The sequence below is a fragment of the Pleurodeles waltl genome, chromosome 6 (assembly GCF_031143425.1).
Source record: "Pleurodeles waltl isolate 20211129_DDA chromosome 6, aPleWal1.hap1.20221129, whole genome shotgun sequence".
NCBI classification, from domain to species: domain Eukaryota; kingdom Metazoa; phylum Chordata; class Amphibia; order Caudata; family Salamandridae; genus Pleurodeles; species Pleurodeles waltl.
This window is the reverse complement of record NC_090445.1, coordinates 1,434,396,900-1,434,422,564: the sequence shown is the minus strand read 5'-3', so window position 1 is coordinate 1,434,422,564 and position 25,665 is coordinate 1,434,396,900. Positions and strand designations below refer to the sequence as shown.

The window sequence follows — 25,665 nt, the reverse complement described above, 5'->3', positions numbered from 1 at the left end:
TTAATGCAAATATGCACTGAACACATTTAAAAAATAATATGATTGTGGACTTTTTGTACTTGTTTGTTGCTTTTTCAGTATTACAATTGGCCAAGAAAGCAAATCAAGTTCATGGGGTATTTCTGTGCATTAGCAGAATGCAAAGAAAGTTGTTACACTATGCACTTTTGTGTAGAAATGCATGAGTGAAGGAGGCCTTTGGATCCCAATATTTAAAAAAGATAAACTGATGTACTTACACTCATACAAGATGATTAAAGTCACCGGCCAAAATGGTGTGGACTAAAACAGAACATGGTTAGCAATAACACAAATGTAGGTTCACTGTAGCATATGAAGAGGAGTTACAGAGTTGGTGGCGTGCCTCTTGTGTGACATCCACATTAAACTTGGTAAAAAGTTCTAAACAAAAGTGAGGGAAAATATTTATGACATTTGGAATGGTCTGTTTGGTGGAACTACATCTATGCGAGAAAGCCTGCTACTAACACGGTAAAATAATTGATAAAACACTAGCTTTAAGGACCTGGACTTTGTGGATTTTTAATATTTAAAATAAAGGCATGAGGTTTAAGAAAAAAGTCATAGCTATAGACAAAATATTTCACTATACTGTATCAATTTCTATTGGAATACGGATACTTCATGGATACACAAGCAAGTAAAAGAGTTTGTATATTCCTTCAGTTTAATAGGTTGATGAAATAGAAATGTAGTTTAGGGAGATTTAATAGGGCGGGATTTGTAATGGCTTTGCTTTGTGGGTATTAAGGATTGTCTAATAGTTGATGTTACACAGACTATGTGGCTCGCCCTTAGGGCAGAAAGGGCACTGTAGTGCTGTTTTATGCTGGGCTTCTCAGCTTGCCTCTGGGACACAGACACATGGTGGGATCTGCAGGAAAATGATCACATTTTGACTGATGAGATTTTTGCAATGGGTCCTGGTAGATTACCAGTATCGGTTCGTCTTAACTATATGTATGAGTCGTATGGTTTCCTTATGGCTAAAATTGTATGGCTCTTACATGCTCCAGGCATTGCGATGTAAACAGTGTATCTACTGTGAGTCTAGACACATCTCACTTTACAGTAAATAAACTGGACTCTTATCAGACATCTCACACTGTCCGGGATAGAGGATGCTTCTTGACAAATGGTAATTGACACTAGCCGGCAAATCATCCCTATTGAAGAATGCAAAGGAGGGCACCCTGTGTCATCTCAGTCTGAATAAACTAGGCTGCTAAACATCTCCCACCGTAGGGCGGAAAGCGGCCACCTATCGACACCACATACTGCAGGGTGACATGCCATGTAGTTTTAGGAGAAACCATCGGCCGACATTTCACACACAAGGCACTATGACTGTGAGCAAACATCTTCCACTGCGGGGTTTAAGGTGGCCCCGCTAGCCCGGCTGTCTCCGGGGTGACAGAGGCGGCCTCGCTTGCTATTGTTCCATCTTCCAATAAAGATGCTTCCCCTTGCCTTGAGTGCAACAAGGACCTGTGACATGTGCAGGTACGTGTCGGCCCTCACATTGCTTCTCACGTGTCACACGTGCTCGGGGGCTGATCCTCCGCGTTCGCACAGGGCTCGAGGCTGTGGGCACAGCGCCCCCGCCCGCTCCAGTTTCCCGCCGGGAGCCCGCCTCCCCTTCCTGAGCTGCGCGCGGTCCTTGCCGCTTCTATTTTTAGAAGGAGGCGGGCCTCGCTCGAATGGAGCACGCTTTATAAGAGCCCTGGAGGAGGAGCTGAGAGACAGAGACGCCGTGGCCTCTCAGAGAGACAAGAGCGAGGTGCGTAGTGCCGCCTGAAGGCCCAGACACCCATCGTTGGAGCCTGCGAGCCACAGCTTACCGCAGACAAGACGCTAAAAGCAGCCCGCGGGGTGACACAGCAGGTACGGGACCATGGGAAATCTCCCATTCTGGAGGGTGCACACACTGGTGGTCGGTCGTAAGGAGGACATCTGCAAGAAATGGGCAGACATCATTCCTTACTTGCATGGAGTGGTCATGGGCTTTACTCTCTGCCTCCGCATTGAATGGGTGGGTGAACCTGGTGTTCGTTGTGTGCGAGAAAACTTGATTGGACAGCCTTCTGGTTAATGTCTGTTATGATGTACACTAGCTTTTAACAATCTGGGGGTCCGGAGCAGATTTTTTGGGGGTCGGGAAGGTCCGACCCAAAAATAACAGCGCATTTAAACTAATTGACCATCTTGTTGATGTACAGGGAATGTGAAAGGAAAGGCTGTACTTTTTTTTTTTTGCATCAGACAACAAAGTGTAAATACCTGTAAATGAACTACGGGTCCAGCAGTTAGGAAAGCAAAAACGAAGCCCAATTTTTTTGTAATTCCGAAGTGTACTGGAAAAAGATTTTAATACGATGAAAACAAATTCAGGAGCTTTACTTGGTGATATCCAAATGATCAATATTTACAGAAGCTCTACTTTCACACATTATCATTTGTGTGCTCTATAGTTTTATCAGTAAAACTGTGTGTCTATGCAAACTTTGTGCCCATTTCAAAGGAAAACGTGCTGTCTGTGAAAGACAATGAGCTTCCACTCAATGATTTGGTTACATTTAAAATCGCCCTTGGTGTCCATTAAAGGCATGTGGGTCGCAAACATTCTTTGTTCTAAAAAGTGGGTCATGGTTCTAAAAAGATTAGGAACCTCTGTACACATTTATATGTTGATTCAAAAGTGATGGCACTTTTGTGACTATGAGCCAGTCTAAAAGGTGTTTGTTAATTAAAAGAGAACAGTCAGCAAGGTCAATGCCATTTCATGAATCTGTGTTGCAAGAATGAAAGTTTTAGTCATCTCTGAATCAGTGAGCGTTCATCTGCGAGCAGTGACAAGTACATGTGGGTTTCTTGTGTTGTAAGGGCTGTCACTTTGGGTTGCTTCTAATGCACAGCTTAATAGAGAGGGCTGAAGAGCTGTCATTGCCAGTTGGATATCTGTTAATGTTATGTTTTGTTATATGTACATGCCATTTCCTTAATGATGTAGGATGCGTCATTGTGGGCTAGCAAGAGGTCAATAGGTACAACAGAGTGGTCTCTGATAGTGCCATAGTAAGGCCTGTAATTGTGCACGGATTATAAACCACTGTAGTCAGAGGAGAGGTTGTTAGTATAACAGAGGTAGGTTTCAACTGGTTATAAGAATCAGTCTTGGTGCACAGTATAACACTCCTCTTGCTATGGACTATTCTATAGAGTGCCTCTACTACCGGCACGCACAGTAGTGCTGTTACCTTGTGCGGCGGGTTGTAGGACAGATCATGCATGAGTTTCTGGAAGGTCCATAGGTGGAAGGTGAGCTTTGTGAGAAGTGTTGGGTGACGTGCATGTGGGCCAGAGAAGTGCTCTGAGGGTACTACAGTGACTAGATGGTATAGGTGCTAGACCTACATCAGTGAGCCCTTTATGTGTCCAGGTTTATGGTCAACACGTTGCTAGCAGAGTGGCTGTACACTGTGGCGGGATTGGCACTATGAAGACAGGTAATGCTTCCGTACGGTGCTGGAGGACATGTATGTTTTAGTTTTCCCGAATAGACAGTAGATTCTTAAGATGCATATTGGTGGAATGTTCCACAATTTAGGCAGAGTATCGGGTATCGCCAATGTGCTCTTTGTGATATTGAGGGAACTCAGTTCAAAGCTGTGTCATTGAGCAAAGACTGCAATTAAGCCACTAGCAGCAGAACTTCTATTGAAGGAACATTCGTAATTCCTCAGGGAATGGACAGCGTAAGAAAGATCATCAACATTTCACATGTGCAGGTGGCGGAGTCACCCTTGTTGCAAGAGGTGTTCTTGTACTTAGCTTACAAGTGAATAATTTCAGGGATGTCTGTCTCCTGGGGACCCCAATCCAACAGTTAACTTGTTGCATAGAATTTAGTGGAAGTGGTAAGTGATGCTTCAGTACACAAGTGTTGTTTTGTTGTAAATAAACAGACACAGTGTACGATGTCGCTCATCACAGGTTTAAAGGTACTTCTTGGCTTGTCTCTAATCGTGTAAAAGTTGGCGCTTTACATCAGAGAATAGTTAATGGGTGATGTCGATTATATAATTTTTCTCTTGTTGAAGATGTAATCTCGTGTAACCATTTAATAGGGGTTGAGAAATGCTTCTGACTTGTTAGATGCTCTGTGGTCTGAGATAACTTCTCTGTATTGCTCTAGAGGAGCTCACGTGCCGAGGGCACCTGGGTAATCACAAGTATTGAGTGCTTGAGATAACTTCTTGCAAGAAATGTTTTGTGATGGTGTGAAGGAACCCAACATCAGATAGAGGACGGAGACTGCTTAGAGATGCAACCCCTGAATCAGTGTGTGCACCAACAGGTGGGCCAAACGGTGATGTCCATAGCAGTGGTTAAACAGTCACGTGCATTGCTCACTTCCGGCAAAACTCGCTTTAAGAACATGTTTTTCAAAAACACAAAGCTACAATCAGACGTCTTGTCAGTGGTTTCCTCCATGCTCCAAATTGTGTTTTTCTCTTCGCTGCCACCACGAGGTTTTTTAACATGGCATAGTAAGGTTTTAGCGAGGCATGCGTGCCCACTTCGGGGATACGTGGTACCTACCAGAGAAATGTTATAGCTCTCTACTATGTGTCTGAGTAGCGTGGGCGTCTGTGGTTTTATCAGTTCCCGACAATTTATCACTTCCTGTTTTTCAAGGATAAGTACTGTCCGTGCTGCAGGTCTAAAGCTTATGTGCGTGCGGTGAATTGATCAGAGAGCAATGCAGGAGTTATTTGTGGAGAAATAACGATTGTCTGGAAAGTACAGGCCAGTTGGTATCTAGAAGGGACTGGCGGCAGGCTCACAAATGTATAGGCATAACAATAAGCAAATGGGTCTCTTGATACTCTTTAGGGCGACACAGGTGCTGCCGCCGAGGCCATTCATGCTACAGGACACAAACCCCCTATGATAGAATCGGTGCAGTCTTACGCTAGGTACACACAGTGGGCCAAACAGGAAGGCGTCCGATTGTTACTCAAAGTATGCTTTTTCAAAGTGCACCATTGGATGGGTCAAAAACTGACACATGGGACTGCTAACGTGTCTCTTTGTGGGTGAAATGTTGTCATTGTAAACTCGTACGTATCTGGGTGCATGAAATGCTGCTTGGGATTGGAAAGAGTTAGGCCATGAACAGCAGCAAGTTTAATCCTGCATTGCTTGTGATGGCCACTCATCTTTCCGTCCAGCCCTGTCTGCAGAAACTGATGGTATTCTCCCCTTCTCTTTACAGAGATGAGATCCAAGCTGTGTCTAACCGTGAATCATCTGCCCACCATCCGCGAGAACATGGAGGCCACGTTCGTACCCACGAATGCAAGGGCGGATAGCAGTACTGGAACGAATCCTTCCCACGACATTGATGCCTATGTGACTTCTATATGCCAGCTGGCACAGCCGACGACCATGTGGACCATTGGCACCCGTGCCGACCACAGCAGCCTGCACAAATCACACAAGAGGGCTAAGATGCAACCGCCAGCCTCACTTCGCTGCCACAGCGGTCGGGCGGCCGAGGTGTGCTCTGTGGACACATCCTGCCCTCCGAGCCATACAGCACAGACAGGGCCTAGAGACCCGTCCTGCCACCAGAGCACAGTGGTGCATGAGCGTGCCGTGGACACATGCTGCCCCCAGCTCAAGCACAGAGCCAAGGACCGAGGGTGCATGATTGTCTCATTACAGCTGAGCATGGGCACGGACCCCTTGGACTGGCTCTATGGACACCACGGCAAGGAGAACAGGGCAGAGAACAGCCTACTCCACAAACGAGTTTCCAACCCTGCTGACCACAAGGATGCAGGACTGGGCACAAGCCGCCTGAGGTGCCCACCAATAGGAGGGAACCAGCGGGCCACCAGCAGTTCGGGGTACGCAAGCCAGCCACAGGCCAGCGGCACTCAGAGACTGGCAAATGTCCCAGAAGCACCTGGGAAAAGAAGTCGGACACTGAGGCCTCAGCGGAGATCAGGGGGCGCTGGAAGAGTGCGTGGCACTCTCTCGCAGAAACCCCTCCTTCCTGTCATTTACGAGCTGTGATTGAGGGGAACGTTTGCCCCTTTGGACTCTCGACTGAACCAGAGTATTCCACAATGCGCCTTAGAGACTGAGGTAGAGTTTCCTTCACACTAATTGCATTGTGTTTCCAGCACCAACTCGAGCCTTTTCCGAACCACCGCATAACCTTTGTTGGACACATAACCTTTGTTGGACACTTATAAGTGCGCCCTAATGCACTTCATGGTAATACCTCTCAGTGAGAGGAGGTCTTCAAAGACTGATCGTCTGCTTTTCACAGACCCACGAAAAAATAAAAATCTATTATGTATGAGCGGCTTGTGTGCCTTCCATTTTTATGGGGTCGGCTGTATTTTCATGTTGTTTAATGTTACTACGCAGAGTAGTGCCAGTGGTATGGTTAATGCAATCGGGAAGTGTGAGGGGTACTGCTATCTGACAACCCTGTGTCTGCACACACCTACTCTCCAGGCCCACACGTTGCCACCCTGGAGTTATCAGGTGGTCCATGACGTGGGTCAGCACTTGTTTCCTGTATAAATCATTACCGCAAGTGTGAGTCTGATTGGTCTAGCTAAAGGTAACCAAGAATATTACTCCCAGAATGCGTCAGATTGTGAAAGAAAACCCCAGGAATTGAATAATCCACACTCTAAAGTTTTCCTACGATGGGTGAGCTGCTCATCCATTCTTGGTTCTTACGCGCACTCCGTTACTTGTCCCTTTGGTTTACTCGTTCTAAATCACGGACTGCGCATACCAGAACGAAAAGGAAACATCAAAGTTGTAAGGCTCCCTAAGTGGCGTACCTTGGGAGCTCTTAATAATATGTAGTCCCTGGTGAGGTAAAACTTCTGGTAACAGCCACACCTAGAGATTGCCCTGTGCTTGCACCCACATTGTCATTGCCTACGAGAGCAGGTTGCTTCTCGCCATGGGCTAGGATAACAGTGCCTCGGATCGGTCAGTCCAACCTGTCACCAGCTACCCTGCCTACCTCCTATCCTGACTCGACACCTGTGTGGGCCATGGTCCCCCCTTCCCGCTCAGTGCTGGCAGCTAAAAGCAGGGATCGAAAATGGGTGACTACCGGACTCAAATTACCCTCCGTGAACACGCCTTATCTCATTTATTTGTCGGGGTTAATTATGTGATTGCACATTTTTCTAAATACACTGGCCAATGACTACTGGATTCACAGGCTATTCTGCAAGGATCCTGAAAATATTCCAGTGCGTCAGGGTCTGGCACCATACACATAATAGAGAGAGAGAGAGAGAGAAATATTATATACATATAGATAAAAAGATGGCGTGCCTCTTTCAGGGTGGACATGTTGAGGCACACTCTGCCCTAGAAGAAGTCTGTTGTCTCCATCCTACTGGGACATATCCCTGTGTTCTTATGTCCTGCCCTATCAGCAGGTGGGACTATGGGAATCTATAGAGAGAGCTGTGACTACATAGATATTCCGATTTTTTTCAGTAGTTCCATACTTAGTGTAGTGGTTATTTGGCATTACTTTTTTCATCACTTTTGCACCACCTATCAGTTTACTGAATAGACAGTGATGCCAATGAGTCTGTAAAGTAATTTCGTACAACTCTTGCGACCGTAAAACACTGTAGCGTGGATATACACACCAATTTGTCAACCAAGCCATTGTCTTATGCCCGGTACCCATCGCCGTGCCTGCATGCAATGGTGTCAGCAGGATTTCTGGACAGAGTGGGAGTAAACCTTATGGAGGAGGGCCCATGCACAGGGGTCATGCATACCTAGCAAATTCAACTTAGGAAGGCCAGGTCTACTATGGCATGACCAAATTAAATAATCACATTAATTACATGGACGTCTTAGAAAATTTGAATTTTAGTCTATGGCAGTTTTAATACAGTCTTCAGATTGCCACAAAGTCTCATGGTATCTCAAGTTCTGCCATAAATAGGAGCATACAATGTTCCTTATTTTCATGTCCATTCTGGGATGTTAAGCCAGTGGACCTCCATCTTTGAACGATGGTGGATCTTGACACTAATGTAATTAATTTTGAAAAATATTGATCCTGAATACTCGGAATCACAGTCTTAACGAAGATTTGGGCAACGGTGACAAGTAATTTAATTCAAATTTGTGGTGCCCAACCCCGTTTATCTACGAAACATGTAGTCAGAGTTTAAAAATAAATAAATCTGTCCACATAATCAAACTAAGTCATTTAATTTATTTAGAAACAAGGGATTTTTATAAATAATAGCGAAGACTTTGATTGAGAAATAAACCGTGGGGAAGGGTCGTCATCTTAGGTTAGCTCGCCCAATTTATAGAGAATTATTAGTAATTTTTGGAACGACACGCTATCTAAACACTGGATGTCAGCCTCCGTGTTCGCGATTCCTTCACAGTTCCAGCAGATGGCAGTGTAAGCACACTCTTCACTAGAATTCCAGTTGAATTGGGCAGCAACTTAAACCGACTACCAGTACTAGAATGTGTAAGTAACTAATGTGTAGGAGGTAGACGAAGTTTCTCAACAAGCAGCAAACAAATGACAGCACCCACGAGCAAAAGCAAAAGAAAACATGAAAGGAAACAGAGAAAATACGACTTGGCAAAATAAATAAAAAATAGCTCTAATAAGTAAAACTTAGTAATTTTGTTTGTCCTGCTGGGTACGTTTTTGCCAGTCACAAGCCTTCTATTTGCAGGGCATTAGAAGTTAAAAAGAACAAATAGTACTTCGGCAGGACGGGCACTAAATACGTTGAATCAATTTCTGCTTCATGCCTGATCCACACAGAGAAAGGGAAATGATGGCAGGCGTGTCTTGGATTACGAGACTATAAAAAAGAGTGCCACACAAACCAGCAAATAGTGAGCAACAGGTGGGCTCCACGCCCTTTACTGAACACAACAGAGTCTCGCAAGCGAGACACGTACTAGCGCAGGTACCTGCAGGCTCAACCCTAGGTGCAGGCTGGGGCAGCTGGCGTGAAGGAGCTTTGAGTGGAGTAATGGACCCTTGCTTAGAGTTGCTTGTAAAAGTAATCAATATTCCTGGTAGCATTAATACACATAAAACCCTAAGCCACAACACAAGCTAGTCAGGTCACCTGCAAAATCTCTTCGAAACTAATTTTGTAGAGTATCTTGTTGACTCCAACACAATTATCTCTGAATATCCATGAACTCGGTATAACAGTTGAGGAAAAAGTTAGCTGTTCTTTTCTCCTAAAACTCACCTGCATGGGTGCTTATGGCTTTCTCTGCCGGGCTCTCCTGGAAAACATACTGCAGAGTCTAGCTTTACAAGATGCTTTTGGCACAAACAAAATCTGCACTGGGTTTTAATTACAGCTTAGAGTCTATGTTAAATGTTATACATACATGTGCCAAAACAACAAAACGTTTGGCCATGAATTGCAACTTAACTTCCAATCCAGACAGCGGGATAAAGGGTAGCTGGTTTGCAAGTGGTGCTGTACAAGTCTTATCTTTCAGACAGTTGGAATTAGAACCACATGTGTGAGACAGACAAAATCTATATGGTTGAAATAACATTTATTAAACCACATAAGGCAGATAATGCCCCCTGGTTCCTATCTTAGTTTACCAGTTTTCCAGGCACATCCCTCACATTGCTACCTGGTCTTCAGGTTGTTGTCAGAACAATGCTACTGTGGCCACCCCGAATTGTGGGAATCCAGACAGATTGCAACGCTCAGATGTAAATATCATTCACAAAGGGCTCAATTCACTCTCAAGCATTCAAAATATGAGTAATGTCTGAATGGGCATGGCACGCTCTGCTTCGGTGGGCATGGCAAGAAGAGCAAATTACAAGTTAAAACTCGAAGTTACTATCAATGGCAGTCTCGCTCTGCTGACTCCATATATAAATGTTTACAATTCACTGTAACTCCTTCAGCGCCTGGGCGTTGTTGTCAGGGCCTGCTTTAGAATTGGTGGTGCCCTGTGCAACAGTTTATTTTGGCGCCCCCACCCCATGACCTCCTCCTCGGTTTCACTCACTACCATCCGGCAAATGTGTCCCTCATCTCTCCATCGCTCCCCTTTCACATACATTCATGTGTTTTAAAGCACTTGTAAAGGCTAACTTTACTAATCCACTCAGCTATCCACATAAAATATAGGCGCATATTTAAGAGCCCCTAGTGCCATTCTAACGCCACATTAGTGTAGTATTTTTATGCTAATGTGGTGTTAAAAGGCCAAAAAGTGCTGCCCCATATTTACAAAGTGCATGTATTGCGCTATTTTGTAACCGTTTGCACTACATTATACCTGTGCCAGGCATAATGTATGCGAAGGGGGCATTCTCCCATTAGGGGGGGGATAAAAAAAATGGTGCAAAGAAATCTGACAGATTTCTTTGCGTCATTTGTTTCCAACACTTTTAACGCCTGCCCAGAGCAGTCATTTAAAGGAAGATTCCATTGGATACAGTGGGTGTCTGGGTGCTTTGTAGGATTAGCGTCAACATTTTTTACGCTAATCCTGCAAAGCGATGGACTAGCGTAAAAAATTCTGATGCTAGTCCCCTAACTACCACTATGATGCACCGTATTTTAAATATGACGCACACATGGTGGCGTTAGGGGGGCGCTAAGGGGCGCAAGAAAAGTGTGCAGCGCCACATTTCTTAAATATGCCCCATAGTTCTATTTTTTGCAGCAGGTATATTAACCCTCTATGCTACTTTATGTGGAGTCAAAGCTGCAGCTAGGCAAAACTCCCATCCCTCTCCCTAGCAGGAACATTAATCACAAGAGGTATCTTGACATTTTGATTGTTTCCTGAAGGCTGGACGCACAAGGAACTTTTCAGCAGGTGCTTTTAAATTTAAGTTTCAGAAGTTATTGCTAAACACAGTGACCACCTCAGATCAGCGCCCGGTGCGTCTACGCCGCCCAAAAGCCGGCCCTGGTTGTAGTCTGTCATTCGCTCGGTCGATTGCAAACCAACATTGGCATACCCACTGGAGACAAAGTGCTCAGTTTAAAAACATATGGATATCATCTCTGCACTTTAAACACTCTCTTGTGCCAGCTCCTTTTACAGCACAGTGGATTAATGTACTGCATTCACTTTCAGTACAGCCTCTCTGCTGCTGGCTACCCAAGCACGACCACTCATAGTAGACAAGGCACACTGAATGTCATCTTGGTGCTTAAATTATGGTGTTCCTATTATATACCTCGCCCTATATAAAGTCGGAAAGGCGAAAGCTCGAGATTCATACCTGTGTAAAACAGGTTAAGCTCAGACCTGTTCACATGACACATTCAGCCACAAGCCATTGTCCATACTCCATTGTCTGCTGGAGGGGGGAGGGGGCGTTAAATGATGTCATTTGTTTTTGGGCCAATAAGGTAGCAATGTGACAGAAGAATAAACACACTGTGATTCTGCAAGACACTGGTTCACATGTTCGCAGAATCAGCTCAGCATTTCATTCTTCTAAGGCTGCTAAAACGATATCCTTTATGACAAATAACAATAATACCCTTCACTGCCCAACCAGGATAGCTTTTAAAAGCCTAAACTTCAAGGGTTCACCCTTTGTTGTTCTGTGCAAAGAGGCCAAGCATGCAGAAAAACAAAGCAACATTTTAGTGGGTCAAACACTTGTCAGATCATCACTGTGGAAAAGCAGTAATGTCATCTAAGTAACTTCACAACCCCAGGTATTTGTGGAAGTGTTTTATTACACAAAGTAATAAACATTTTTTTAAAATATTCCCATTGCTGTTCTTTTACAGACCACCTGGGTGGGGTTATTTGACAGGAGAAGCAGCACATGAGGGAGATAGCTAGAAAACACATGCACTCTCATTGAGTGCTGAATGGATTAAGAAAAAAAAAGTCGTTCCCTACAGGTGAGTAGTGGAAGGATAGAAGTCAAAAGAATCATGAAAATACTATGCTTCAGGGGACCTACGCAAGCAGAGGACTGAAAGCCATTGAATAAGAAACAATCAAATGTGAATAACAGTCAAGCCAATGAATGGTAAGTAATAGGCAGGCCACTGTAAAATCGCTATAGGGGTTTTCACAACTTGCGCTGTATGGTAGGAGAGACCTAAAACAGCAGTCATAGGATGGGGCACAGAAACAGCTGCTCCTTCAACGTAGCCCGCAAGATTCAATTTGGTGGGGCTGGTAGCCGTTCCAATCACTGAAGTAACACGATAGGCAACATAAATAAATACAAATAGTATATTATTTTGTGCATTTTTATTTATTAGATAAGTCTGTGAGATGGCCAACAACTGCATTATCTCGAACCTAAAAAGTGAAATCGTAAGGTGGTTAAGAGACACAGAAGCCTAATCTCTCCCCTACAGATAGATGCATGTTTTTTCCTGAAGTTGGCCAGTTCGCAAATTGCACTGCCACCTGGCCACTTTTTTTGCAACATGACTGGTACTATTATGAAAAGACCATTATAAAAATATAAATATATTGAGAAATTAGTGAAAACAGGTACTTTTCCAATTCAAGTAAAAAGTTAAAACATAAAAAATAAATTAAATCAAAGAAAACATATTTAGAGCTGTTTTAAAAATCCTAAAATTAATATTACGGAGAACAGAGACATAACTATCACATTAAAAGGAAACACATATAAACATGTTAATCCAAGAATCCGCACTTGACTCTTCCCAAACCTAAAAATATGAACTAATGGCTGGTCTTGTTTTATGGGAAGGAGGCAAGCCTTAGCGCGCGCTGTTACTTATAGAGGTCAGTAAGGGAGCTAATATATTTAACTCCTAGTGCAGACAGGCGTGTGAGTCTCGCAAATTACAGGCTTGAATTATGCAATAGTCAACGCAGCATCACATCCTTCCGAGACGGAGCTCAATAAAATTTATCCTACAGACAGACTTAGGTAATAAAATCTGCGTTTTGAGAGCCAAGGGATAATTCTGGTTGCTTAGTGCTCGACTGAAGTTATTATTACTGTAAAGAAAGACAAATTATTTGCTTTAGAGGAAAATTCTTCAAGTAAAGTTGCACATTGCCCACCACTCCACTGTATAAAGTGTTTGATTAATATCATATTAACAATGAACAGGAAGGCCTGAGCGTGGTTCCTCGCATTGGGCCTTTTGGGGCTCCGCTTGCTATACCAGGTGTGATTCCTCATATAAGGAATAGGGGGTTTCCCCTAGTCTGCTGACTGCACTTCCTCGTGTCCCCATGTGGTAGTTCACATTAGGTGAGTGCAGCTTTACATACTAGGCTTCGCGATATATGGTACTTCATACTAGGGAGATTGTGGGCCCTCATATTAGGCCAAGTGTCTCATGCTGGCCTTCGGGTGGTCCCCCATTTTAAGCAAGGTGCTCTCTTCATGCTAGGCCACGTGAACTCACATCAAGCCCCATATAGTTCCCTATTGGACGTCTTGTGTTGCTTCACACACTAAGGGCCTGTTTTAGAGATTGGCGGATGGGGTTACTCCGTCACAAATGTGACAGATATCCCATCCACCATGTTACGATTCCATTATATCCTATGGAAATCATAATACGGTGCATGGGATATCCCTCACCCTTGTGACTGAGTAACCCGTCCGCTAAACTCTAAATCAGGCCCTAAAAGTCTCAGTATGGCTTCACATACAGGCCTGGCACATTTCTGTGTTTGCTTCAATGCAGCTGTTCCTCAGCCTAGAATGGGACTGAAAATATTGCCCACATGTTCACCGGCCTCATTTCATGCTTGGTTGAACCCTGGTCAGCAGATCCCAGAACAAGGACCCAGACAGGACTTCTGAATGGGATATTCAGTTACTGGAGAAATAGCCTGAACAGAAACCTAGGCTCATGGTCTGTGCCTGGCTGTGGGACAGAAAACACCATTCCCTATGTAACATAATCAACCGTTTGTGCATTATTCTGAACAGTCCCAGTGTCATTAGGAAGGACTTTAAGCTAACCGTGGACTTCTAGGCAACAACCGTAACTTTCAATTTTTCTATCACAAATGCTAGGCTGCAAATCCCAGCATGCCTACAACAGTAGGCTTAAGTAAGGGTTGTCTGAAAGTCACACTTATGACATGGAGCACGTTCAGTGCGTAATTTGATCCAGTGGTTGCGGGTGCTCAGCCCTGGCACCTAAATCTCAACACTGTCTAATTTAGAGAGGAGCATAGCAACAGTTGCCTATGAATTCAATAGACATTAAAATTGACTTATACCTTCCACCCAATCTATTCATATAGCTGCAGCGGCCTGGTTTAGTCTGAATTGTCACATTTGTAGGAGTGTTGTTGTTGGTATTTGTGATGGTACTGCCAGGGGCAATAGATCGGGCAGGCTTCAGTGGCCTCCTGACAAGGGCCCTGGTAATTACATTCTTTTTTTTTTTTTTTTACAAATTTAGCACTGGACCCGTTGACCTCTGTCAGGCCATTTCTCTGGAATTTGTGGTACTTAATGACAACTTGGTGATACTTCTAACAAGCGCTGCCATTGTTCCTGGACCCACAAGTACCCAACACTATTGTAAGTTCCTCCTTTTTAGCAATCCCTTTCAAACCAAGTCAGATGCCTGGAAGGGAAAAAGCCAAGGGATCGCATGTAGGACTAGCCTCTTGACATTTTGTGGGATTTACTAAAAGAGCTGGACCTCTGAAAGCTCCTAGGGCTTGGACAGACTAAGGACCTCATTAGGACATTGGCGGTAAGTACCGCTTACCGCCATGCTGACTGCCACCAACATACTGCGACCGCGGTGGTATACCGCTACACGTATTATGACCCACACATACAAATCCGCCACTATACAGACACACACACAAGTCCGCCAGCCCAAAGGTCAGTAATAAACTGGCGGTACCAAAACCCACACCGTTACGGCAACAGAAATACGCCCACAGCATTATGACTCACGAATCACTGCGGCGGACATTCAACCGCGGTACACCATTGCCGGTACGTACCGCTGTGCTCAAAATACACCAACACTAACAAAACAACACCACATTGGACAATTCAAACTACACACACCTGACACATACACACACCACACCCACACCCACAAACCACTATAAAACACACCCACATTACCCACAACCCTTTACCACTACAAAAATTTACAATAGAGAGAGAGACACACACCAGGAGCACCCACAGAACCAGAGCCACAGAACACCATCACCCATACACCATCCACGCACCTCACAGCACACACCCCAACACATCACCCCACACATCACCCCACACACCCTCAAACACACCACTCACACTACACCCATGGAACCACAAAGACACCCCAGGTTCTCTGAGGAGGAGCTAAGGGTCATGGTGAAGGAAATCATCCTGGTAGAGCCACAGCTATTCGGATCACAGGTGCAGCAGACGTCCATTGCTAGGAAGATGGAGTATGGCAGAGAGTCATGAACAGGGTCAACACCATGGGACAGCACCCCAGAACAAGGGATGACATCAGGAAGAGGTGGAACGACCTACGTGGGAAGGTGCGTTCCATGGTTGCAAGACATCAGATAGCTGTACAGAGGAGTGGTGGTGGAACCCTACCTTCACACCAACAACTAAGAACATGGGAGGAGCAAGTCTTGGCAATAATGCCTCCTGAGGGCCTGGCAGGAGTTAGGAGGACTGGACTCTGGTAAGTCAAATCTTTACTACTTTCACCCCCCTACCTGCATGCCATCACATACCCTCACCCCTACCCACACCACCATCACCCCACTACCTCACATATACCCCACCATCACAACCCACCCATCCCAGTAACCAGCACTGCATGCACCACCAATGCATAGCCACCCCTCACAGCCCTGCATGGACACCCATCAACCAACAGCATGCACACTAGTGACAATCACTTAGCCAACCAAATCACAACTCACACAAACCAAAGATGCCTTCATAATAACAACCATAGGGGGAAACATACCCATGCACAAGATGTCACATGCAGTAACAATAACACTGCTTTCACATACCCACACAATGTCACCAGAGAGGAGGTGCCAGCAACATCCAGTCCCCCCGAAGAGGCCCACAGTGATGACAGCAGCTCTGCACGCCTGGATCAACCTGGCCCATCAGGGACCTCTGGACAGTCAGTTACCCAGGCACAGTCCCATACCACCACAGAGCCTCCCCACTCAGGAAACACCACCACAGCCCATACCTCTGTCCCAAGGACATGTCAATCAGCAGTGTGTCCACCACTACAGGGACCCCAGGCAACCCCACAAACACAGGACGATCAGGGACCTGGGGTCAGTGGCAGTGGGCACACGTTTCAGGGGACAGAGGCACAGGACAACAAGGAAGCTGGGAGGACTGCCTTGCGATAGGGGAGGACAGGCCAGGGAAATGACTCTCCATGAGGCACTCACCAACATCCTCGGAGCATACCACCATTCCCAGGAGACCATGGGTCAGATACTGGCGAAGTTGCAGGAGACCCAGCAGCTGCAGGAGGGACAGTACCTGGGGATCAGGGAGGACCTGAGGGACATCCACACCACCCTGGTCACCATTGTAGGGGTGTTGGTAGACATGGCCAACACCATGAGGGAGGCAGTGGCACACCAACGGGCCCCTGACACTAGCCACACCAATGAACAGCCTTCCACCTACGCTGACACTAGTGGACAGGAGGCCCCGCCACAGGAACAACAGGCCACCAGCACCTCTCCCCCTGCAGAAGGAGAACCACCACGCAAAAGGTCCCTGCGATCCAGGCAGAAGCCAGAGAACATTGCCAAGACCCCCACCAGGAAATAAGACTCCCCTGAATGTCACCCTTGTGTCCCACTCTGTCACCCTGTCCACCTTGAACTGCCATTGCTCCCCTTCCTATGCCCCATTGGACAATGCACCTGTGATACCAATAGACTGGACTCTATCCTGGACTTTCCTCCATCAGCAACCCAGCCCATTGCAATACCCCCTTCACTTATTAGCACATAAATAAACACCCTTGGAACAAATTCAAGTATGGAGTCTGTCAATTGATTGAAATATGTGTTTGTTTAACAAGCTGTAAACATTGCAATTCAACTGTACAGTTATGTATACATAGGTATGACCTGTAGTGGGCAGCAGTAAACACACCAGGAGCCAGAGTGGGGCACAGATATCTGAAAATAGAGATGCCAAAGGGTACAGTAACTGGCCATAGAATTGGGAAAATCAGTCTGCCATGTACAATGTCCAACACAAAACTGCAATGGAAGGTGAAGTTACAGTGCCTTACCTGTGTGTCACTGGAAGTACTATTGAATTGTAGTTGTTCTGTTGTCCAAATCCTCTTCCTCTGCTTCCTCTTCGTCACTGGCCACAGGCTCCACCGCTGCCATACGACCATCTCCAGCCTCATCCTCCTGCAGAAAAGGCACCTGGCATCTCAAGGCCAGGTTGTGCAACATGCAACAATGAACTAGCACACCTTCTTGGGTGAGTAGCACAGGGATCCACCTGTCAGATGGAGGCACCTGAATCTGGCCTTCAGGAGGCTAAAGGTGCGCTCAATGATCCTCTTTGTTCGCCCATGTGCCTCATTGTAACGTTCCTCTGCCCTTGTCCTGTCATTCCTCACAGGGGTCAGTAGCCATGAGAGGTTGGGGTAATCAGAGTCACCTGTAAATATCGAGGGATATCTGTTAGCCAGACACTCACCCTTAGGGCCAACCCCACACCCATATATCAACAAACATTGGGTGGGGACCATGGACCCAACTATTAGCCACACCCTGTGCCTGTGGAGTTGAGACATCACATATAGAATGCTGCTATTCCTCAAGATAAAGGCATCATGCACAGACCCAGGATGCTTTGCATTGACATGGGAGATGTACTGGTCCGCCAGGCACACTATCTGCACATTCAGAGAGTGAAAGCTCTTTTGATTTCTGAACACCTGTTCATTTCTCCGGGGGCGGGGCTTAAGGGGGGACAGAGGAAATATGTGTACCATCAATAGCAACAATGATGTTGGCGATATGTCCAGTGCATAGAAGTCAGCCTTCACTGTGGCCAAATCCTCCACCTGGGGGAATACGATGTAGCTGCGCATGTGTTTCATCAGGGCTGACAACACTCTAGTCAGCACGTTTGAGAACATAGGCTGTGACATCCCTGCTGCCATGGCCAATGTCGCTTGGAATGAGCCACTTTCTAAGAAATTGAGCACTGACAGGACCTGCACAAGAAGGGGGATACCATTGGGAGGGCGGATAGCTGAGATCAGGTCATGCTCTAATTGGATACACAGCTCTTGGATTGTGGCCCTATCAAGTCTGTAGGTTAGGATAATGTGCCTGTCCTCCAGTGTCGCCAGGTCCACGAGGGGTCTGTACACGGGGTTATGTCTCCATCTCCTATTCATCCTCAGCGGTTGAACTCTAGGGTGAAAAACAGTGAGCAGATGGTCATATTCAAAGATATCCTCAGAGTAAAATGCCTTGCATTTTGTGACAGAAACAGTATGTGAACGTGTAGGTCCGTTGATGTGCCTATGTCTGCTGTGATGCAGTTATGTGCCATGGCCTGTTCTCCCCTGAAATGGTGGCCGCCTGACCTGTGAGGAGGGACACGTGGAAATGAGGTAATTCCGCTGACGTTGTGCGCCGTTGCGGGAGGCGGTCGACGACCGCTGTGCAACACCTTATTGGTTATCATTGGGGCCTATCGGTTCCATGAGCCAATGGTGATGTACGCCGGTGGTGATGGTACGCACCGCCGTGGACGTGACTGCCATTTTCTATCTGTTCACTCACTTGCTACCTGACCTTCAACAGGAAAGGACCTACACTGCAAGTGCTGCTGTGACCTGTGTCTGGAAGCGACCATGGCTCGAATGTCGGGGGAAAGGGCCCCTGCCATCACTTCCGAGGAGTTGGAGAGACTAGTGGATGGGGTCCTACCCCAGTACCGTTTACTTTATGGTCTCCAGACCAACAGGTGAGTACACTGTGAGCACGATGCATGGGGCATTAATGTATGGAGTGCTGTGTGTGTAAGCCTCATGTACAGGGGGGTGGCTGAAGGGTGCTGGGCAGAGTGCTGCATGTATGGTGGGCAACGTCTGTGCATAAGGGGATGGGAGGGATATGGTGGGCCATGAGTGTATGTTATGTAATTAAGAATGTTCGTACTGTTCTGGTGGAATGCTAAAAGAATGTGGGGAATGGAATGTGAAGGGTATGGAATGTGAAGGGCTGGCAGTTGGAGGAGAACTGGGTGGAAGGCACAGGTGTTGCCGTATTGGTTAAGACTTAAAATAAATACATGCTGTATTACTCAACTTCTGCTCTGCGACTTCATTACAAGAATTTTGGCCACGAGGATTGCTCGACGACTCAAGCTGGAACCCCTGCATGACTCACTAACCAGGATCTCCGAAACGGAGTGAGTATGCGTAGTGCCAACACCTCCCCCCACCCCTAAAAGCCAGAATTGTCTCTTAAGGCAATTTTACAGAGGGACCTCCGCCCCCCACCGCCTTTAGTATGGATTTTGTTGGAGGTACGAGCCGTAGACGAAGCAAACTAGAAGGGTGGCGCGAGTCACCATAACGAAACGCTGCACTGCCGCTTATGGCACTATGCGCGAGGAATTCATCACACGCGGCTGTGACTCATCGTGTGCGAGTAATCTGGAGCGCACTGTTATTGAGACATTCTACGGCATTACGGCATAGCACTTTCACGCGCATATGTACCTGTTGCGGCAGCTGTGGGCTATATGCTGATGGTGTTTATTCTTTGTGCCCACTGTAATCATCATCTGTGCGCAGTTATAAACACCTGGTTGTTGAGGCATGGGGAGAACTTCCTGTAGGAACGCCGGACAACATCCTGTAGGAACGCTGGTGTGGATACGGTAAGTCTATATTGGCAGCCATCTTAGAAGTACTACTAAGACACAGGCAAGGCAGACAAGGTAAACATCACCCACTTTGGAATCCTATTCGGCAGCCATCTTGGGAGTATTACATTTGCCATCTTGGGAGTTTTACATTTTTTTTTTAGAATACTTCAAATTTCAGTACAAATTCATTTTTTTTGGAGTGTTCATTTTTTTTCTTTCAGGGTAAAATGTGTGTTGCTCAAACTTTTTTGAGCTCTACAGGTGATCAACAAGTAAAATGGCAAGAGTGGAAAGAATATTTTTTGAATTACTTGGACACAATTGATGAGGAAGATTTAATCCCGGCTAAGAAAAAGAAGATCTTGTTACACTGTCTTGGACCTATAGGTCTTAAAGTGTATAACTCATTGGAAAAAAAGATGCAACAAGATGGGGACTCTAATGTTTTTGCACATGCCCTGGAAGATCTAGACAGATGTTATTCTACTTCTGTGTGTATTGCTATTGATAGATTTAATTTCTTTAGTAGAACACAAGGAAAAGCTGAATCTATAGAAGAATATGTCTCTGAGCTAAAAAAACTGGCGATTACTTGTAGGTTTGGTGTGTTACATAATGAGCTGATCAGATTATTATGCATGTAAACAATTCCCATATCCAACAGAGATTGTGAGTGCATGGTGAGTCGCCACTGGAAGAGGTTGTGGCCCTAGTTAAAAAAGCTGAAATTTCGAATAAATGTGCTAGGGCTATTTCACTTGACAAAAAAGAAACACAGAATTAAATTGTCAGTAAAATTAAATTCAAGAAAAATAGAGAGGGGAAACAAGAAAAGCAACAAATTGAGAAAAAGAATAATGATAAAAAGTGTTATCGGTGTGGGAGTAAGGAGCACTTAGCGTTCTACAAAAAATGCCCTGCACTTGACCAATGGTGTGCTAAGTGTGGCATTAGAGGGCATTTTGCCAAAGTGTGTAGAAGAGCTAAAAAAGTTGCAGTGGTTATCAATAAATCTGATTCAGAATGTAGTTCTAACTCTAGCCAAGACTCAAAAGTACATGAATGTATTCTAGGTATCAACAGTGCCATTGATTTCTTGGTGTTAGGAGAAATTGAAGAAGTAAATCCTAAGGAAAGTTCTTGTGTTTCACACTTGAGTGTACAATTCTGGAATAAACCTGTGTGTGAGATTCTCTTGGGAGGTGTGCAAGTATTGATTGTAGCAGACTCTGGTTCCCGTTCACGATAATAAATAGGAATTTGTGGGAGAATTCTTTTTTAAAGTTCTTGGGTCCACCTTGTTTCCTCTGGATGTTTCCCCTGAGAGTTTCACAGGAGAATCTATACCTATGATCGGGTTTAGAGAAGTAGTCGTTGAGTTTAAAGGCAGGAAAACAGTGGGTAAATTGTACATTGCTGAAGAAGGCCCAGCAGTTTTGGGTTGGATCAAAGAGCCTTTGAACATTGTGTTGGACCCCAATAGTACAGAACAAGTAAAGGCAGTAAGTGAAAACAGAGATAATGGGGTCACATTGAAAAACAATTTTCCAGAGGTGTTTTCAGAAAGAATTGGTGCACTTAAGGATTTTACACATAACATTTTATTAAAGGAAAATGCTGTACCGAAAATTCACAAATCTCACAACATTCCTTGGGTGATAAGGGAGGAGGTTAATAAGGAATTAGAGCCTCTCTTAAGGAAAGGTATAATCGAAGAAGTTGATGCATGTGAATGGGTTTCCCCATTGGTGGTAGTACGTAAGGCCAATAGGAAGATTCATTTGTGCATCGACTTGAGGGAGTTAAATAACATTGTGGTAGAGAGATTTCCATTGCCAAGGATATGCGAAATGCTTGCCTTGACAAAGGACATGGAATGGTTCACCTCCATTGACTTGTCATTGGCTTATCATCAAGTCAGATTACATGAGGATAGTAAGAACCTAACTGCTTTCATGACTCCTCAGGGATGTTATCGATATGCCCGTATGCCATTTGGACTGGCCTCTGCTGCAGCAGTTTTTCAGAAACTAATGCACAAACTTTTCAAAGATGTAGAAGGTGTGGTCTTTTTTCAAGACGACATTTTAATTATGGGGAATAATAGGAAGCAACATGATGCTAGAGTAGATAGTGTACTTGGTATTTTGAGGGATGAGGGTTTAACAGCTGAATTCTCTAAGTGTAAATTTGGTGTACAACAATTGAACTATTTGGGACATGAAATCACAGCAGGTGGGATTAAACCAAAAAAAAGAATTGCTATTAAAGATGCACCGGCACCTAGTAACGAGAAGGAATTAAGATCATTCCTTGGCTTAGCGGAATTTTATGCAAGATTTGTTAAGAATTTCTCAGAAAAAACGGTTGGTTTAAGGCAACTATTAAAAGAAAAATGTAAATTTGTATGGACAGACACGTTGCAGGAAGACTTTGACAGCATAAAACGGGAAATTTGTTTGGGGAAAAAGTTGTCAGGCTTTGATCCTAAACTTGCTTCCATTCTTACCACGGATGCGTGTAATAAAGGTATCGGGCTGTGCTAACTTAGAAAGGTGTCAATGGTGACGAAGTGACTATAGCATTTGCCTCTAGAGCATTGTCTCCCACAGAAGAAAGGTACTCAGTTATAGAGAGGGAAGCTCTTGCTTTTGTTTGGGGCTTAGAGCACTTCAGGATTTCTTGTGGGGTTTTGACGTTGAAATTAGATGTGATCATAAAACCTTGATTAAGGTATTAACCACTGAGGGGCTTCTTAAGGCCACGGCAAGGATAGCTAGGATGTCCATAAGACTGTTGGACTTCAGGTATAAATTGGTATATGTTCCAGGTGTAAAGAACAAAGTGGCGGATTGTTTGAGTAGATTGCCCCTACAGCTCCAAGAATCTGTGGATGAGGCTGAAGGGATTAATGTTGCATGGTCCGGCACTTCTGAATGGAATGCCATTAGTTGTGAGGTTTGGGATGAAACAAGTGCAAATGATCCAATATTATCCACATTAAAGAAATACATTCAATGTGGTTGGCCAGGAAAAAAGGATATTGAAGCTGAGCTTAACGTTTTTTTTTAATTACGTGATGAGTTATCAGTGGTCCATGACAAGGTTATGAGGGGTGATAGGATGGTCCCACCTGAAAAATTGAGGGATTCTATCATCAAGATAAATCATGAGGGGCATTTGGGCATTGTCAAAACTAAACTGAAAATTAAAGAGAATTACTGGTGGCCAGGTATGGATATTAATATTGAGAGAATTGTTAGAAATTGTGATTTATGTATGAATGCCGACAAATCCCTGGTAACCTTAAAACCAACTTTGCATCCTGTTCCCTGACCTGAAATGGCTTGGGAAGTTATTGGTATTGATATAATGGGACCAATCATTGAGGAGAACATGGAATGGCACATTATAGTGGTGGTCGATTACTTTTCAAAATGGCCAGAAATTAAATTTGTAACTAAAGCTAATTCAGGGAACATTTTGATGTTCTTGGATGAACTTTTTCAGAGGAAAGGTTTACCAAGGAAAATCATTACTGATAATGGTGTTCAATTTAAAAGTGAGGAAATGTAAGAATTTCTGAATAGGAATGGTATAGAACACAAGTTAGTCTCGATCTATCACCCAAGTGGGAATGGCGAAGTGGAGAGATTTAATCGAGTCATTAAAGACTCTTTGCAATTAACTAGATATAAAAATGTTGACTGGAAAACCTGTATTAAAAAAAATGATTTGGATGCATAGAACTACCCCAACTGTGACGGGATACACCCCATTTACTGTCATGAGAGGAAGAATTCCTTTCATGAAGGATAATCAGGGTTGGTTAGGCAAGTCTAGGATGAAAGAATGGTCACCTGCTGAGATTAAAGAAAATATTCAAAAAGCTCAAGGTCTTTATAAAAGCTATGTGGACATGAAGAGGGGTGCCAAAGAAATAAGCTTAAAGAAGGGTGATGTAGTTCGTGTCAAATTACCGGGCAAGGTAAAAAAAGGAGATAGCAAGTTTTCTGAACCTAAAACAGTTCTGGAGGATTACAAAAATTCGGACAAATTGAGTGATGGACGAGTTTGGCATATGAGCCGTTTTGCAAAGTTTAGAGGAGAATCTACTGTTATGGATGGAAATATTTCTATGGGATCTACAAAAAATTATTTTTGGCTGGATACTGTGCATGATGACTTTCCCACCGGGAATGAAGATGCTATTGGAACAGAAGAAGAGAATTCTGCACATGAAATTCCCAGAGTTAACAAGGACAATTCAGCACAAGTTGAAAGGAACAAAACTTATAAAAGTAAACAGGGTAGAATTGTCAAGAAACCTGTTTACTTAAGAGATTATGTTGTAAATTAGAAGTCCACCTCTTGGGAATCTATATTTATTTTTGTTTTTGTTTGTTTGTTTATCTTTATTCATGTTTTATTGTATAAAGGGGGAAGATGTGTTAGGTAATTAAGAATGTTCGTACTGTTCTGGTGGAATGCTATTAGGTAAAAGAATGTGGGGAATGGAATTTGAAGGGTATGGAATGTGAAGGGCTGGCAGGTGGAGGAGAACTGGATGGAAGGCACAGGTGTTGGCGTATTGGTTAAGACTTAAAATAAATACATGCTGTATTACTCAACTTCTGGTCTGCGACTTCATTACAGTGTAACAGGCCGGACGGAATGACTAATACCTTTTCTTATGTATCTTTTTCTGCAGGTCAGCGCCCATCAGAAAAAGGGTATTTGACGTGCCATCGCCAAGGAGGTCCGGACCCTGGGGGTCTTTGACAGGTGGAGCACCCACTGTCGCAAACGGTGGTAGGTCCTGCGCCGCTGAGCAAGGAAGACGGCGGAGGCCCAGCTGGGGATGGCCTCTCAACGAGGAAGGAGTACCTGTGGTACCCTGATCTCCCAATGTTCCGCACCCTGCCGTTGGCCTATCCGGAGTTGGATGGGCGCTTGAAGCCATCACAGCAGCCACAAGGGGGTGAGTACAGTTTCAGAATCATGAAATTGCGCGTGTTGAGGTGTTATCTGGGTGGGGGATGTGGGTCTGTGGGTGCCCCTAGGCCAGGACGAACATGGCAGGGTAGGTTCCATGATGGGCAGGCTCAGATGCACTCCAACCCCAAAAATGCTAGTGGGCATCTACTACTGGGCAGGGTCCTGTGGGTTTCAGGTGTGCTGCTATTGACATTAGGCATTGTACCCCATGGCCTGGTGAATAGCATTGTAACTGGTAGTGCATGGCCTAGTGCATAGGTCTGTTCCCTGTGTGTTGTGTATGCCAACAGTGGTGTTGTTGCTGGCATTGACCAAGTGTATCCTCTGTCTCTTCCCCCCGTTTTTGTTTTGTCACCCTGTCCTTGTGTGCATTAGCATCATCTGGTGGAGGAGCAGAGGCACCAGCGACGGAGGGAGCTGCATCCCACATGGCCCATGAGGCCGAATCCACTGACCGATGGAAGCTCCCTGGCGGTGGCTGACACCTCTGTGCCCACCCCAACTACAGGTACAGCCGCCACCCCCGTACCAGCACCGCCCTCCCAGCAGCCCCTCAGCGTGTTTCCGCTCACCCAGGAGGATGGGCATCTCTTTTGCCCCAGGCACATCAGGCCCTGCCCCAATGAGCCCTGCTGCCCTCAGTGAGGAGGCTATTTACCTCCTGAGATCCATCTCTGTTGGGCAGTCAACCATACTGA

At 45.0% G+C, this 25,665-nt stretch overlaps 2 protein-coding genes across 3 annotated transcripts in view; one reads left to right on the top strand and one right to left on the bottom strand.

Moving 5' to 3' along the window:
- The window catches only part of RASSF4 (Ras association domain family member 4), a 404,267-nt gene that overhangs the window by 118,295 nt on the left and 260,307 nt on the right, over positions 1-25,665 (bottom strand). The gene's annotated exons all lie outside the window — the stretch shown is intronic.
- Positions 1,769-6,397, top strand: DEPP1 (DEPP autophagy regulator 1). The gene is made up of 2 exons (XM_069240819.1): positions 1,769-1,905; positions 5,300-6,397. Exon 2 carries the CDS (start codon positions 5,302-5,304, stop codon positions 6,103-6,105), a length of 804 nt encoding a protein of 267 aa, XP_069096920.1. The 5' UTR covers positions 1,769-1,905; positions 5,300-5,301; the 3' UTR covers positions 6,106-6,397.